Source organism: Pecten maximus, chromosome 19 (genome assembly GCF_902652985.1).
Source record: "Pecten maximus chromosome 19, xPecMax1.1, whole genome shotgun sequence".
Classification (NCBI taxonomy): Eukaryota; Metazoa; Mollusca; class Bivalvia; order Pectinida; family Pectinidae; genus Pecten; species Pecten maximus.
This window is the reverse complement of record NC_047033.1, coordinates 11,481,105-11,496,883: the sequence shown is the minus strand read 5'-3', so window position 1 is coordinate 11,496,883 and position 15,779 is coordinate 11,481,105. Positions and strand designations below refer to the sequence as shown.

Below are 15,779 nucleotides of genomic sequence, written 5' to 3'. Positions count from 1 at the left end.
TATGTATTTTAATTATTTACATTGTTTTCTTCAATTATGCTACTGTCCATTTAAAGAATTAATCCCTATAAATAAAACATAAATTGATGATAGAAAAAGGATGAATGGCTAATTTGATTCTAGAATTAGATTTAACTCCAATCATTTAAATTTAAATCTATTAAAAAATCTACAAATGTACAGTAAAATACTGGACAATTGTCCAGCAAAAAATTCACAACCATGCAACAAACATGTGCAGGACGTACAAAACAAACTTTAACAAAAATAGAATTTGATCATGCTAACATTTCAACATTTAACTATTATACAAACTGGATGCATTTTAGTTTACATTGCATATTTCAACGGAATAGAAAACATTTGGAATCGACAAGTACTATGTATTCACATATTCAACCGACAAAATATTCAACAATAAATTCATGCAAATAAAGGGAGACAATTATTCAAAAAAATATGGCAAATAAGCTTGTCTTTTTTAATTATCATGGAAATGATCTATTGTTAAATGGAATAGTTATAATTATAACTAAACATTGATTTATGTTATATCAATCTTTAATAATATTTCATTTCTAAAATGAAATGTGGTGCTAATGCTATCAAAGTTTTAATCCCCGAAGTTGTTCGTTTGATATCAGAAATATCCTAGCACTTAAGAAATGATATGTTGAGATTCAGACAGAATGCACTAAAACAAGAATTAAAAATTAATTATAGAGAAAAATATCAATGAAAAGAAATTAAACAAGATTTTTTAGGCAAACGTTAATAACATAATAATTTTTTACAAGAGTAGGTATAAGCAGGGACGTATAATATATATGTCCCTGGTATAAGTGTCAAAGTAAATAGATTTTTACCGGAATGTGTCATTTATTTGTAAAATATACATATTTGTTATACTATATAGCAGATAGAAAATCAATAAAAATATTTTTGTAAGATAAATATAAATTCAAAGAAAATCTGTTGATCCAACTTTTAAGTAGAAGCGATATGTGAACATTGAAAATATAAACCAATAATAAAAACTGTATAAGTATTTTCAGTCCGCTCTGAATTGAAGACAAACACTAAACTCTTCACTTCAAGGGAGATAATTCCACGTCTCAACCCATACTTAAAACATACAAAGCACTCTTAGAATCCCCTTTTCAAACGCACACCTACTGTTCATTCTTATCCAGCAAAATCTCAAAGATACCTTTATCAATATCTTTTTCTTTATTAAAAGAAATGTCTTTTTAATCCGTGTACATTTTCCCAAGTTTACACTGGCCTTGAGTCCAACCCTTTCTTTCATCTGGCAGTAAAGTAATCTGTTAAAAATATCTGACAAAAAGTTGTCCAAGGCAGGAAGTTTCAATTATCATTAGTATGGAATGTTTTAATGAGTGTTGGGAGAAAACCAACCTGCTACCCCCTAGAGAACACTTTAAACTTTACCCAACTACAATGGGAACTGCTACCATTACAGAACTGGAGGGATGCAAGGGTCAACAAAAACATTCCAACACAGGCGTTCATCATACAAATATACCTTGAACTGTTAGTTGGGCACTGCAACTGGTGTCTCCGGCGATATTCTCTGCTTTGCAAGTATAAACAACATCACCGTCTTCCTCAGTGACAGAGGTTATTTCCAAGGTCGCAACGTTGTCATGGAAACTGGCATGATATTTGACACTTTCTTCGATAATCGTTTGATTGGCTAGCCAGGTGACATTTGGAGTTGGCTTGCCAGTGACTGTGCACTCAAGCACAGCTACATGATCAATATCAACTGAAACATTTGATAGGGGTTTGGTGAACTTCGGAGCCTCTAGATTCACGAGGACTTCCGCGTTACAGGTGGCAGCACCGCGGTCGTTAACTGCCTTCACTGAGTAGTCTCCCTCATCTTCGACCAGACTTGCTGCGATCTGAAGAGTTGCTGTTTCTTCAATGAACTCGATTCTGTCAACAACCAAAAAACCTCTATCAGAATGTGATTTCTCCAACACTTTATGTGAAGTTTCTCAACTTCTGTATTGAAATATTTCAAAAAAACAATAGCGTAAGTAAGTTGAAATTCATCATATCTGGCAAATGATTTAATTCTTGTAACGAGATACATACGTGTAGCGTTCATCAGTGATTTCCTCTCCATCCTTCAGCCATGTGACCTTTGGTTTAGGATGACCTTTGACCTGGCATTCCAATTTGATTGGTGCACCAAGCTCAATTGTTTGATCTTCCAAACGAACAACAAAAGTAGGAGCTTCTCCTGAAAACACACACATACAAAAATATATCATTGTATCTCTGAATTCATTACCACCAAACCTAACAGAAGCCTAACTTTATAGGAACTGTAATTGTTTCCTGAAGGTCAAGATCCTGCAGTTTTTGTTGATCTTCATTCTTCCAAAAACAACAAGGCATCGCAAACGATACAAATCCCCTCGCGTGCTAACACATGAACTCTGACGCAAAATGGGGGGTGGGGTTATTGCAGGACATAACATCAGTTGTCATTTGCGCTGAACTGCAATAGACATGGATGGGCTTATTATCAGGCATGGGCTCATTGCCAGATAAATATGGTATGTATTGTTATGCATTCAACAGTATCTGGTTATGCATCACACTAGCAACTTCATTTCCTGACAGTTATTATAATTATAATTGGCGCCCTAAAACACGAACTCGTTCGAGGTATTTCCATGCTGGACCCATATATGAAGTTTGGTCAGGATCCGTTCAGAAATGAAGTCGCAAGAGTGCTGACAAAGATTTTCTATAAATAGTAACGGTGACCTTAACCTTGGCACCCTGAAACACGAACTCGTTCGAGGTATTCCCATGCTGGACCCATATATGAAGTTTGGTCAGGATCCGTTCAGAAATGAAGTTGCAAGAGTGCTGACAAAGATTTTCTATAAATAGTAACGGTGACCTTGACCTTAACCTTGGCACCCTGAAACACAAACTCGTTCGAGGTATTCCCATGCTGGACCCATATATGAAGTTTGGTCAGAATCCGTTCAAAAATGAAGTCGCAAGAGCGCTGACAAAAAGTGAACATACGTACGTACGTACGTGCTTACGAACGGAACGCTATATCCCCTCCCCGACTTTCGCCGCGAGGGGATAATAACTGAGCAACTAGTTGAGACTGATCAATTGTTTTTAAACAATTAGTCCCTAGACATTTCAGCGAATCAGAATCCTTGTCTTTATTATAAACGTACCTGATGGATTGACGAAGAGCTCTCCTGTACTGGAGGCAGTTCCAGCTTCGTTGGTTGCCTTGACAACATATTCAGCATCATCATTGGTAACAACATCCTTGACAATAAGAGAGGCAAAGTTTCCACGCACTTCCATCTGGAAGTGATCACCGGGGATGATCTCGACACCATCCTTGAACCTAAGGGGTGAAAGGTCATACTGGTCACCTACCCAATACATACAAGCTTAAGACGATAAATTCAAGTTTTCCGTTTTAACAAAAATTCTGTTTTTACTAATTTAAATCAATATTGAAAAATGAGTTATCATTTATTTTAATCTATGTCATCAACTATGATATTTTTTTCAACATATTCATGTTTCATATTTGGATGATGATAAACACCTGAACTATACCAGGTATGACCTTGACAGAGAGAATTTGACCTTACCATGAGATGTCTGGGAAGGGGCTACCGAGGACCTCCACGATGAAGGTGACAGTGTCGCCCTCAGTAACCTCCTGGTCTGATAACTCCCTCATGAATCTCGGAATGGTCACCTCTACCTCAACAGACTCTACAGTCTTGACCTAATTAAAGTTCAAGGTCATTTAGTAAACCCATTCAAAATTGTAATGCATGTCACTCACATAACATACCATTCCAAAATAACTACCACAAGAATGAATGAAAATGTTCTTGACCTCTTTTTTCTTCTTTCAAATACACATAAAGAAATCGTTAGAGTTCAGGAACATTTTCATAAAAATTTCCCACAAATTTTCACAATATGTAATAATGCAGAAAACACAAAAAGAGCTCACACCCATTCACAAAACACCAAAGGCGAGCAGCTGCACCTTTTCCTGGTCATAGCACTGTGATACACCATTAAGGAAGAAAACGAATCATCTCAAGGAAAAATAACTCTTGCGATTTAATAAAGATTGAAGAAAAAAAAAATCTATTCTATTTAAACTATATTTCTAATAAAGAAACTAATGTATATATAGATAAAAATAAATATTTGTATATATCACTATTATGATGAATAATATCTGTATGATAATCTTTTTTTCCGAAACAAAGAATCTAATCCATTACCTATTGATGCATGATAGTAAGATTAATTGAAATTTTATTTTTTTAATCTTAAAATTACTTAATTTGTAGGCATTACCTGAATAAGAATTTGATAATATAAGACCATTTAACACTGAATAAGAATTTGATAATATAAGACCATTTAACACAGCTATGTCACTGAAAATAATTTACAAACAACATCCACTTGTAAAATCTCACAATACAGCAGCGCCATACTCCATACCAAATCACACAACAAATATTCACTTCAAAACGGAGAGCTTCAAACAAGGGGAGGCAACACTGGTGGACAAAGTACCAAATCTGCATGTATTTTACACAGAAAAGGTCAGAAGGAAATGGGCAGGTAAATGAGGGAGTAAAAGGGGTCAGTTTACTTATACTTAGAGAGGGACAGACTGGGTTTTAAGGGAGCATACATAGGTGAATATAGCAATGCTGGGAACATATAAGTAAAAGTGTTGATTGTGCTTTAGCTAGCGTGTGTTTTGGGGATAATAGACAATTTTTGAAATGTATTCTTAGCCTCAATAAAGCAAATTGTGAATGTCAAATAATAAATTCATCAAAAATCATCATAAAGGAGAGCGAGATAGTCTGACAAACTTTCCCTTGCTTCTGATGACATGGATATTTTCAAGGTAAACAAAACATTGACTGTTTTCACACGTATCCTTGCAAATATTCATATTTCGTATGCCTTTCCTTTAATCTCCTGTCTATATTCTTCCTACATACCTAGTTTTGGGCCTAAATATGTTTATTACCTTAGAATTACTTCATATCTTTTGATTTCAGAAATTTAGTTTTTCACTGGATGCTCAGGGACATGTAGCCAGGTGAAAGACAAACCTCTTATTACAATCACAAAATGTAACACATCAACATGCTGAGCGAAAAGCTTTTAAAATCACACTTCAATTCAACGCCATTTTATGTGGATTTTTCTCCATATTGAAAATCTTACTCAAATAACACCATAGCTGACAATTTAATATCAAGGAGAAAAATGAGAAATAGATTGTTGTTGTTGTTGTTGTTGTTACGATTATGGATGATAAAAATTAGATATGATTAAAGACCCGAAACCTCAGATGAATGAATAGTTATTAATGAATACACCATATCTTATAATGGATTTTTTTTTTGATTTTCATCTTTAAATTTAACTATAATGTTGGTTATGAATTAAGAATTGTTTCACCTATACAAATAAGTTAGTAAGCAGTTCTGCTCTGGTTAAATTAATTACCTCTCGTTGATTGTAAAGGTTAATGATTTTCTCAGTAAAATGGGGCAGTTTTAAGAATACTACAATGTAGGGGCAATAGTCCCCCCTTTCAGAACGCCTTAACCTATTTTGGACAGTGATAGCCATTTTAGGGATATTCTATCAGCTGGAGAAGTTATCTCCCTTTTAATGCTCTCCCCCTGTATCAATATGTCCTCCGTTCATTACCTCTGACAGTGAGAATGTTTCCTCGACTTCATCCTTTGGTCCATCACCCAGAGAAAATGAGAAAGACACATCCTGATCTACCTCCGGGGTGACATCTGCAGAATGACTTTCCTCCAGCGACGATTCCTCTGGAACAGTCTCGAGAACTGACACTGTTGTTCCTTGGAACTCTTCAATGTCTTCATAAAGATCATCATCTTCCTCTATACCTTCTGATGAAATGTCACTCGGCAGTGAGATCTCTGTTTCAACAGTCATCACTAGTGGTTGGTCATCGTATGACACATCAGATTCCCTCGGTTCAGATACCTCAATCTCATAAGATACTTCAGCAATATCCTCGTCATCCAATCTGTCCTCTTGAATCTCTGCCTCAAAGGAAAACTCCGGTCTCCCTTCTATATCCTGTTGTTGTTCTTCCAACAGAACTTCTGTGCTCATGTCAGGTTGTTTTTCCTCCAACACGACCTCCTCCCTCCTGTCTTTAGGAGCTGAAAGACTGTACTCCTCCAGAAAATCTTCATCATCAGACTTCTTATCCATGTAAATCTGGTGGACAACATCCTCTCGAGGTTCTTGATCGTCCTCAAGACGGACATCATGTTCGGCACGGGGCACAGATGGTTCATCATCCTCATCTGTTTTGAGGGTGAAGACAACTTCTTCTGCTGTCGATGTAAAGGGTTGTTCAACATCCTTGTCCTCTAAATTTGCCTCAAATGTCACACCATCTGGCTCGACAACCCCCTGTCGTGACATATACACATCTTTTGACACAATCTCAAATGACGACATGAAAGGTTCGTCCACAGGGACCATAGCTTCCTCAACTGGTACACTGGCTGGTTGTAGCTTCTCCTCAACAAAAACAGAGGCATCGTAAGTCCGATCTTTTACCACCTCTTCGTCTTCCTCTTCCTCTGAGGTAGACGAGGAGGAAGAAGTTGGGTAGACTTTGATTGGCTCTTTCTGCTGAGGAACTACATCTGGAATTGACACTTTACGCTGTTCTGACTCTGAATCGGAGCTGGCTGAAGATACCACAACCTCCTCGTCAGAAAGATATTCTTCTGAACTTGAAATTGAAACATCCTCATCATGTACTGGTCGCGCTATTTTCACCTCTTCCTCTTCATCTGATGAGGATTGTGGCAGGTCCAATTTTGGGATGTCATCTTTGGTTACAAATGTAAATTCATCCGTCTCATCGATGTCTTTCTCTGGCGATCTTTCAGGGACATCTTCTTTCAGGATGAAGGTAAATTCCTCGTCTGGTTCTTTATCCTGTACAATCTGACTATCGATACTATAGTTCGTACTGAATGTATATTCTAGTTCAGCCCCTGAACCAATCTCCTCAGATTCTTCATCAGTATCAACTTTGGCCTCAAAGCTGAATTGGGGAACGGATTCTTCAGCCTCGTAGAGATCCTCATCGCCACCGACAACCTCAACTTCCTCCTTCAATAGAGTGGTTGTGGGTAAATCACCCGCGTCCTCAATATCCTCCGATCGGAGGTGCCATGTGAAAACTTTAGTGCCTACTTCATACTTTGTGTCGGGGAAGGCATGCGAAGACTGTGTGAAAATGAAGCAAAGGGCAAGCATTTACGAGCATGCTTTCTGATTAACGAAATGGGGATATTCTCAAAATCATAAAGAACTATATTGATATATCAATTTGCCAATGAAAATATTTAACTTGAAAGAATTTGACAGAAGCAATTTTTCTCCAGACTTCCTTCACGAATAATTTCAATATTTATCAAGTATGTCCAAAATAATTACAATCTGTAATTAAATTCATGTTTGATCTTGAGAAATCCCCATCCACATATTGGTGAGCATTTGGTATTGCAGTGAATGCTTGTTCTATAAAATGAAAAGATGAAGTAATGAAAAATGTTGTTAGACCTTCCTGTCACCAATACCTAGTTTACATGTGACATCATCAGCTTTCAATTCCTGTACCAGCCCAAGACAATTCTTACTTTTATATAATTCAACATGCTTAATAACATCACAATCCATGCTTTTATTTACATTTGCCTTTTTACAGTCTTGCCTTACACACCTGTCCACCTCCATATTTCCCAGAATTCCTTGTCAACATCACTATGTTTGTTATTCCATAACCTTCTATAGTTTTAGTTCATATTGCCTCTACTGAGTCATACATTATAGAATGATTTTAATGCATAATTTTTCAAGAAGTCTGAAGAAAGCATATGAACTCCAAAAAGTTATGAAAAAAGGACCCATATTTGTTAGGATTAAAAAACATTTATCTAACCCTGAACTTTTTAAAATTTTGCAATCCAAAATTCTAAATTTGCTTCTCGTGCCTAGTCTATGTACAGCTAATATAGTGTCATGTTAATATACCACATATCCCATTCTGATGCAAAATTTTGAAGCCTCATTACAAGTTTTTTTGTGTTACAAAAAAATAGATAATTTTATAAGCAAGCATATACTCATGTATCAGGTATACAGTTATATCAGTCTTAGAATTCAGAGCTTTTCTTGAAATGAAAGCTGACAAAGTCATATATATCCAGGCACATGCTGTCACCAATAATATTATAAATAAACCCCCCCCCCCCCCTTGCCATGCTGTCATCCAGATAATCGAAAATCATGCCAAGTGTATGGACCATATGTGTATATCTTTACAATACTGGAACATCTTGTGAACCTAAAAAAATTTCCATTTTTTTTTTTATTTTATTTTTCTGAAAATGAAACTTATAAATGTATATACAAGATAAAGGATTAAGTATCCAGAATTTCCAGTTGTCCAGATATTTCCAATTTTGATATTATAAATATATAATTTTGAAGATTCAGAGATGATAGGGCAGTTTTTATGTGTTTTCAATTTCTGAATCAGTTCCAGGTAATATGAAACAAAATGTTCTAGTGTTGTTGTCAGGGTCTACATGCATACACTTTTAATAAAAATATATACATGCTGTATACAAAATGTTATATATATGTATATATATGTATATATGTTCATGCTCAAATTACAAATATTTAAATAATTTAAAATGATGAAATGAAAAAAAAAAATGATAAAAAAAATATTGGTCACTATAAATTAAAATGAAGTTTAAAAACATTTTGATTGTCAACATATTTTAGAAGCATATCACAAGCTAATTAGCAAAAAGTCATTATAAAATTATAGGGTTTTAAAAATCAGGATAATAAAATCAAAATGAAATCAAAATTATGCAAAAATTCAGTTTTATGAAAAAAAAATTCCACACTTCAATTAAAATAAAGAAAAATAATTTAATTCATATCCTTGTTGTGAGTTAATTAGAATATTAAAGCACCGTTAGTTCAAAAGAACATTATCTTAACTATAGTGTTAGCTTCTGTCTGTATTACTACCAGATTAGTAAAAGCTTTTTTTATTCTCTTGCACTTAAAAAGTTTTCATCATCGCTTCAATCAGAGACAAAATGATATCAATAACAAATCAGAATTTTATGAAAATGGATGCCAGCAAAGATTTAATACAATATTGTGTTCTACATCAGAAAGTCACAGAATTGTTTACTCAGAGTTTATATAACCATTAATTACTGGTAGACACCCATTAACATTTCAAATTAAAGACAAAACATTTTTAGAACTATATCCAGAACAGATTTAACTAGATACTTATGGATTGTATAAACTTTGTACTTTCAGTACCTTTCTGTTACAAAATTATGAATTGGTATGGATAACAAATCATTTTCATATTGAGCTAAGATAAATTTATGCTTGTATATAGATCTCACACTAATCAAATTTAAGTTAATTGTAACGTAGCATATATTTAGATATCAAATTTTCAGAAGATGAAGATGATATACGAGTGCAGTGTATAAACTGTGTGAGGCCTACCTCTTCTGATGTCAATTCCACAGATACCTCAGCTGCTGTATCGGCTGGTTCTTCTACATATTCTAAAATGAGGAGATTTCATAAATATTAACACAAACACTGAATAATATATGTAACCCTGGTAAATACTAGCCACAATATACTTGTCGACTAGAGAGATCTTCTCTTTAGCTCGATCGGTTGAACGTCAGACTAGTAAGCCAGATGTCCCGGGTTCGATCCCTAGCAGAGGCAGTGATTTTAATTTAATTAATCATGTGCTCTGTTACATATATACAATCCCATACAAAACTAACTGCACATTAAATAAAAGTCAGTGTATCCTTGTAGTAGTTGGTGACTACCTCACTGAAGAACATATGGGAGGCCCGTCACATGGCATACAGAACAATTAGGGTAAAGTGGACTGGACTTATCACTATGGTAACCAATCATAGCCAATCACACCAATTTCAAACCTACCAATGATATTGAGTGTTGTGGAAGCGACAGCTTCTCCTGCATCATTGACGGCCTTTACAGAATATTCGCCAGCATCTTCTGGGAAAACTTCGGCCAGCTCAAGGATGCTCTCTCCTTCGGTGCTCTCGGTGACCTTGTAGATTTCATCGGTACCGATTGGTTCTGTACCGTAGTACCATTGGAGGGTCGGGGCCGGTGAACCGGATGCCTTGGCGATAAACTGGACAGGTTCGCCTTCCTTTGCGGTCATTTTGTTGATCTCGACAGTAACAGCAGGAGCAACAAGGTCATCAATCTACGAGAGTATATATTATTTAGTAAGCGTGTTATAAACTCTTCAAAGTATTACAGAATGTTTCCCTTTACATACAAGCCAGGGGAAACTGTCATTCTCCTACTAAATGGCTCCATTCAAAATTTGCTCTGAGCACTTAGAAGATATTTACGGGAGGAAGCAGTGAAATTTTGGCTGCATGGTTAAATCTACTTTTATATTTGGCGAAAAGGACAAAAGTCACACAGTGGCAAAACGTTTAATATGTACATAGTAACCTACTTAGTAAACTGTACCGGAGAAATCCGATATGGTTGATTGCACTCACCTTCTCGATCTCGGAGACTTGTTCTTCTGTGATCAAGTCGGCAGATACATCTCTGTTAGACAAATGAAAAATTAAAATACAAAGTTTGTTCTTTATATCAACGGAGATTTTTAACAAACAGCAAGTTAAAACAAGCACATTAAAACTACAAACAAATCTATGTTAGTAAGGTCACTTAGCTTTAGAAACCAAGATGATCAGAAACCTTTGAAGTCTCAAAAATAATGCCGATGTAATATAACTGTCTTTTGTATAGTCATCTAATTAACACCTAAGATGTAACACAAGAAAATAGCTGAAAAAGGAACAATATCACCACCAACAGTTTAATTACCATAATCAAATAACAAAGTGTTAATTAATTAACTTTAAAAGTATCAATGGAAAAACTCTCATAATAAAAAAAATATGAAATAATAAATGTCAAATTCACGACATTTTAGAAAACAAAAATGGATACAGTTTATTTTTCTAGCAAAATTCATCTAGCATTTATTCATTAAAAAAACCAAAAAAACAAATCACACTTTTTTATCCTCAGCAACCAAACTTCAAATTGAACACCCAGAGTTATGGGCCTTGTTTCCACAGTAACAAGAACCCCCACTCCTCACCTTGACCTCATAGTAAAAGGTCGCAAAACATTTCTGAAGTCTAGAAGTCCTGGTGGAGAATGAATACCAAAATAGTGTGGCCTGTTGGAACGGTACACAGGGAAAAGTTATAGAAATGATATTTTCAATATTGACCAATTGAAGTACTTCTAGCTCTTAAGAACTACTTAATGACTACCGAGTTGAAATAATTAAGTGATGCATAATTTAAAGCTATGGTTTACTGTTCTGACCGACAAGGATCCCTCAAAACAAATGAATTTTTTTTTCTTTCAAAAATTCCAATTCTATTTTTATTCCTCAGCCATTTTAGGGCATAACAGGACCAATAAAATCATCTTGAAAAATATAGGAAAAAAATTGAGATTTCGTGTTAGTCAGTTAACAAAGGTAATCAATGCAGTACAGAGAAGTATAAGTTCAACAAGAGATCCCAGAGGGATCTTGGCGCCCACCATTGAATGATCTTCATAGGTTCCATGTCAGATTGATCTTTTCTCTACTTTTCCCTTCATTTTACTAATCTGTGCAAATTGAGACATCCCTCCAGTACTATTAACTAGGCACCAAGGGAAACCTACATATGAAATTTGAGAAAGATCCCTTCAGTACTTTCTCAGAAATAGCGATAACAAACTTCAATGGTCAAAATCCAAGATGGCTGCCTGTCGGCCATGTTGTTTTCCGATTGGTCTCAAATCGCAATATGCATAACTAGGCACCAAGGGGAACTTACATATGAAATTTGAGAAAGATCCATTCAGTACTTTCTCAGAAATAGCGATAACAAACTTCAATTGTTAAAATCCAAGATGGCTGCCTGTCGGCCATGTTGTTATCCGATTGGTCTCAAAACAAAATATGCATAACTAGGCACCAAGGGGACCCTTCATATTAAATTTGAGAAAGATCCCTTCAGTACTTTCTCAGAAATAGCGATAACAAACTTCAATTGTCAAAATCCAAGATGGCTGCCTGTCGGCCATGTTGTTATCCGATTGGTCTCAAAACGCAATATGCATAACTAAGTACCAAGGGAAACCTTCATATGAAATTTGAGAAAGATCCCTTCAGTACTTTCTCAGAAATAGCGATAACAAACTTCAATGGTCAAAATCCAAGATGGCTGCCTGTCGGCCATGTTGTTTTCCGATTGGTCTCAAAACGCAATATGCATAACTAGGCACCAAGGGGAACCTACATATGAAATTTGAGAAAGATCCCTTCAGTACTTTCTCAGAAATAGCGATAACAAACTTCAATTGTCAAAATCCAAGATGGCTGCCTGTCGGCCATGTTGTTATCCGATTGGTCTCAAAACGCAATATGCATAACTAGGCACCAAGGGAAACCTTCATATGAAATTTCAGAAAGATCCCTTCAGTACTTTCTCAGAAATAGCGATAACAATCTTCAATTGTCAAAATCCAAGATGGCTGCCTGTCGGTCGTGTTGTTTTCGGATTGGTCTCAAAACGCAATATGCATAACTAGGCACCAAGGGAAACCTACATATGAAATTTCATAAAGATCCATTCAGTACTTTCTCAGAAATAGTGGTAACAAACTTCAATTGTCAAAATCCAAGATGGCTGCCTGTCGGCCATGTTGTTTTCCGATTGGTCTCAAATCGCAATATGCATAACTAGGCACCAAGGGGAACCTACATATGAAATTTGAGAAAGATCCCTTCAGTACTTTCTCAGAAATAGCGATAACAAACTTCAATTGTCAAAATCCAAGATGGCTGCCTGTCGGCCATGTTGTTATCCGATTGGTCTCAAAACGCAATATGCATAACTAGGCACCAAGGGAAACCTTCATATGAAATTTGAGAAAGATCCCTTCAGTACTTTCTCAGAAATAGCGATAACAAACTTCAATTGTCAAAATCCAAGATGGCTGCCTGTCGGCCATGTTGTTATCCGATTGGTCTCAAAACGCAATATGCATAACTAGGCACCAAGGGGAACCTACATATGAAATTTGAGAAAGATCCATTCAGTACTTTCTCAGAAATAGCGATAACAAACTTCAATTGTCAAAATCCAAGATGGCTGCCTGTCGGCCATGTTGTTATCCGATTGGACTCAAAACGCAATATGCATAACTAGGCACCAAGGGGAACCTTCATATTAAATTTGAGAAAGATCCCTTCAGTACTTTCTCAGAAATAGCGATAACAAACTTCAATTGTCAAAATCCAAGATGGCTGCCTGTCGGCCATGTTGTTATCCGATTGGTCTCAAAACGCAATATGCATAACTAAGTACCAAGGGAAACCTTCATATGAAATTTGAGAAAGATCCCTTCAGTACTTTCTCAGAAATAGCGATAACAAACTTCAATGGTCAAAATCCAAGATGGCTGCCTGTCGGCCATGTTGTTTTCCGATTGGTCTCAAATCGCAATATGCATAACTAGGCACCAAGGGGAACTTACATATGAAATTTGAGAAAGATCCATTCAGTACTTTCTCAGAAATAGCGATAACAAACTTCAATTGTTAAAATCCAAGATGGCTGCCTGTCGGCCATGTTGTTATCCGATTGGTCTCAAAACAAAATATGCATAACTAGGCACCAAGGGGAACCTTCATATTAAATTTGAGAAAGATCCCTTCAGTACTTTCTCAGAAATAGCGATAACAAACTTCAATTGTCAAAATCCAAGATGGCTGCCTGTCGGCCATGTTGTTATCCGATTGGTCTCAAAACGCAATATGCATAACTAAGTACCAAGGGAAACCTTCATATGAAATTTGAGAAAGATCCCTTCAGTACTTTCTCAGAAATAGCGATAACAAACTTCAATGGTCAAAATCCAAGATGGCTGCCTGTCGGCCATGTTGTTTTCCGATTGGTCTCAAAACGCAATATGCATAACTAGGCACCAAGGGGAACCTACATATGAAATTTGAGAAAGATCCCTTCAGTACTTTCTGAGAAATAGCGATAACAAGAATTGTTTACGGACGGAGGGACGGACGGACGGACGGAGGGACGGACGGACGGACGGACGGACGGACGACGGACCACGGACGCAGGGCGATTTGAACAGCCCACCATCTGATGATGGTGGGCTAATAAAATGTCATTCTTGAATAATAATGATTTTTCGACAGTTAAAAAATCCTGGATGATTGAAGAAGGTTTGTGAAATTTATAATTTCTATTACCTGGTAATTTCATCGGCAAAAAAAAAAAAATGTTTGATAGTATGAGATAGATACCAATTAAGCGGAGAGTATTTGGATATTTAGATTTCGACAAATTATTTAGAAAACATAAAATGCTACATACACTTGTGACTTGATGACTTCAGACGTTACTATGGTTTCTTGAACAGAAACAACTTGTTGAGATTCAACAGTCTCCTGGACTTCCTGTGTGATAACTTCTGTTGTTGTGAAAGTGTCCTCCTGAATTACTTCCTCTGCAAAATAGACCACAGTTGTTACACTCCGATTATCTCAATACAACAAACCAAATGTTTGGAGAAACTTTCAAGTCCCTTCATCAATTTCTTTCACATTTTTTTTGTCATTCAAGTTAACATACTAGTATATCTGTAAAACAAACTTTGAAATTGTCCCAAATTATTGTAATCAGTATTTCAAAGTAAATGGTAAACTCTAAACATAGCAGGAATGACTGAAGAAAAATAAAAAAAAAAAATAAATGAGCTAAACGATATAGGACAGGCTTATATCTGAGAATAGCTTTTGGTTTGTTTTTGTTTAACGTCCTATTAACAGCCAGGGTCATTTAAGGACGTGCCAGGTTTTGGAGGTGGAGGAAAGCCGGAGTGCCCGGAAAAACCACCGGCCTACGGTCAGTACCTGGCAACTGCCCCACATAGGTTTCGAACTCGCAACCCAGAGGTGGAGGGCTAGTGATACAGTGTCAGTACACCTTAACCACTCGGCCACCGCGGCCCCTCTGAGAATAGCTTAAGCTAGTAACATGAGCTATATTATCATTGTAAAAATATGATAATAATATGAAGGCAAATTATTTCAAACATACCTGTGACTGTGAGCGTTGCCGTGGCAACAGCCTCACCACCTTCATTTACTGCCTTGACAGTGTACTTGCCAGTGTCTTCTGGGAAGACTTCTGGCAGTTCGAGAGTGCTCTCCCCTTCCTCACTCACTGTGACCTTGAAGATCTCATCAGTCGTGAGTACTTGGTCGTCATGGTGCCACGAAATTGTGGGGGTCGGTTTTCCTGTGACTTTTACGAAAAATTTGGCGGGTTCACCTTCTTTGGCAACCACGCTTTCAATCATGGTTTCAAATTTGGGTGCGATGATTTCTTCCACCTAAAGAAAGAATGTTCATCAGTACATTAAATGATAGATATGGACTTAAGTTAAACATTTCTTCTTTTTACAGGAGCTCTGCATAAACA

At 36.3% G+C, this 15,779-nt stretch overlaps 1 protein-coding gene across 1 annotated transcript in view; it reads right to left on the bottom strand.

Annotated features, from left to right (window-relative positions):
* The window catches only part of LOC117317872 (titin-like), a 136,338-nt gene that overhangs the window by 119,878 nt on the left and 681 nt on the right, over nucleotides 1-15,779 (bottom strand). Inside the window, 10 exon segments of the mRNA XM_033872833.1 lie at nucleotides 1,547-1,962; nucleotides 2,125-2,272; nucleotides 3,240-3,418; nucleotides 3,672-3,811; nucleotides 5,788-7,365; nucleotides 9,691-9,752; nucleotides 10,153-10,447; nucleotides 10,755-10,806; nucleotides 14,670-14,802; nucleotides 15,396-15,690. Of these exon segments, the coding sequence (XP_033728724.1) occupies nucleotides 1,547-1,962; nucleotides 2,125-2,272; nucleotides 3,240-3,418; nucleotides 3,672-3,811; nucleotides 5,788-7,365; nucleotides 9,691-9,752; nucleotides 10,153-10,447; nucleotides 10,755-10,806; nucleotides 14,670-14,802; nucleotides 15,396-15,690 (3,298 nt within the window).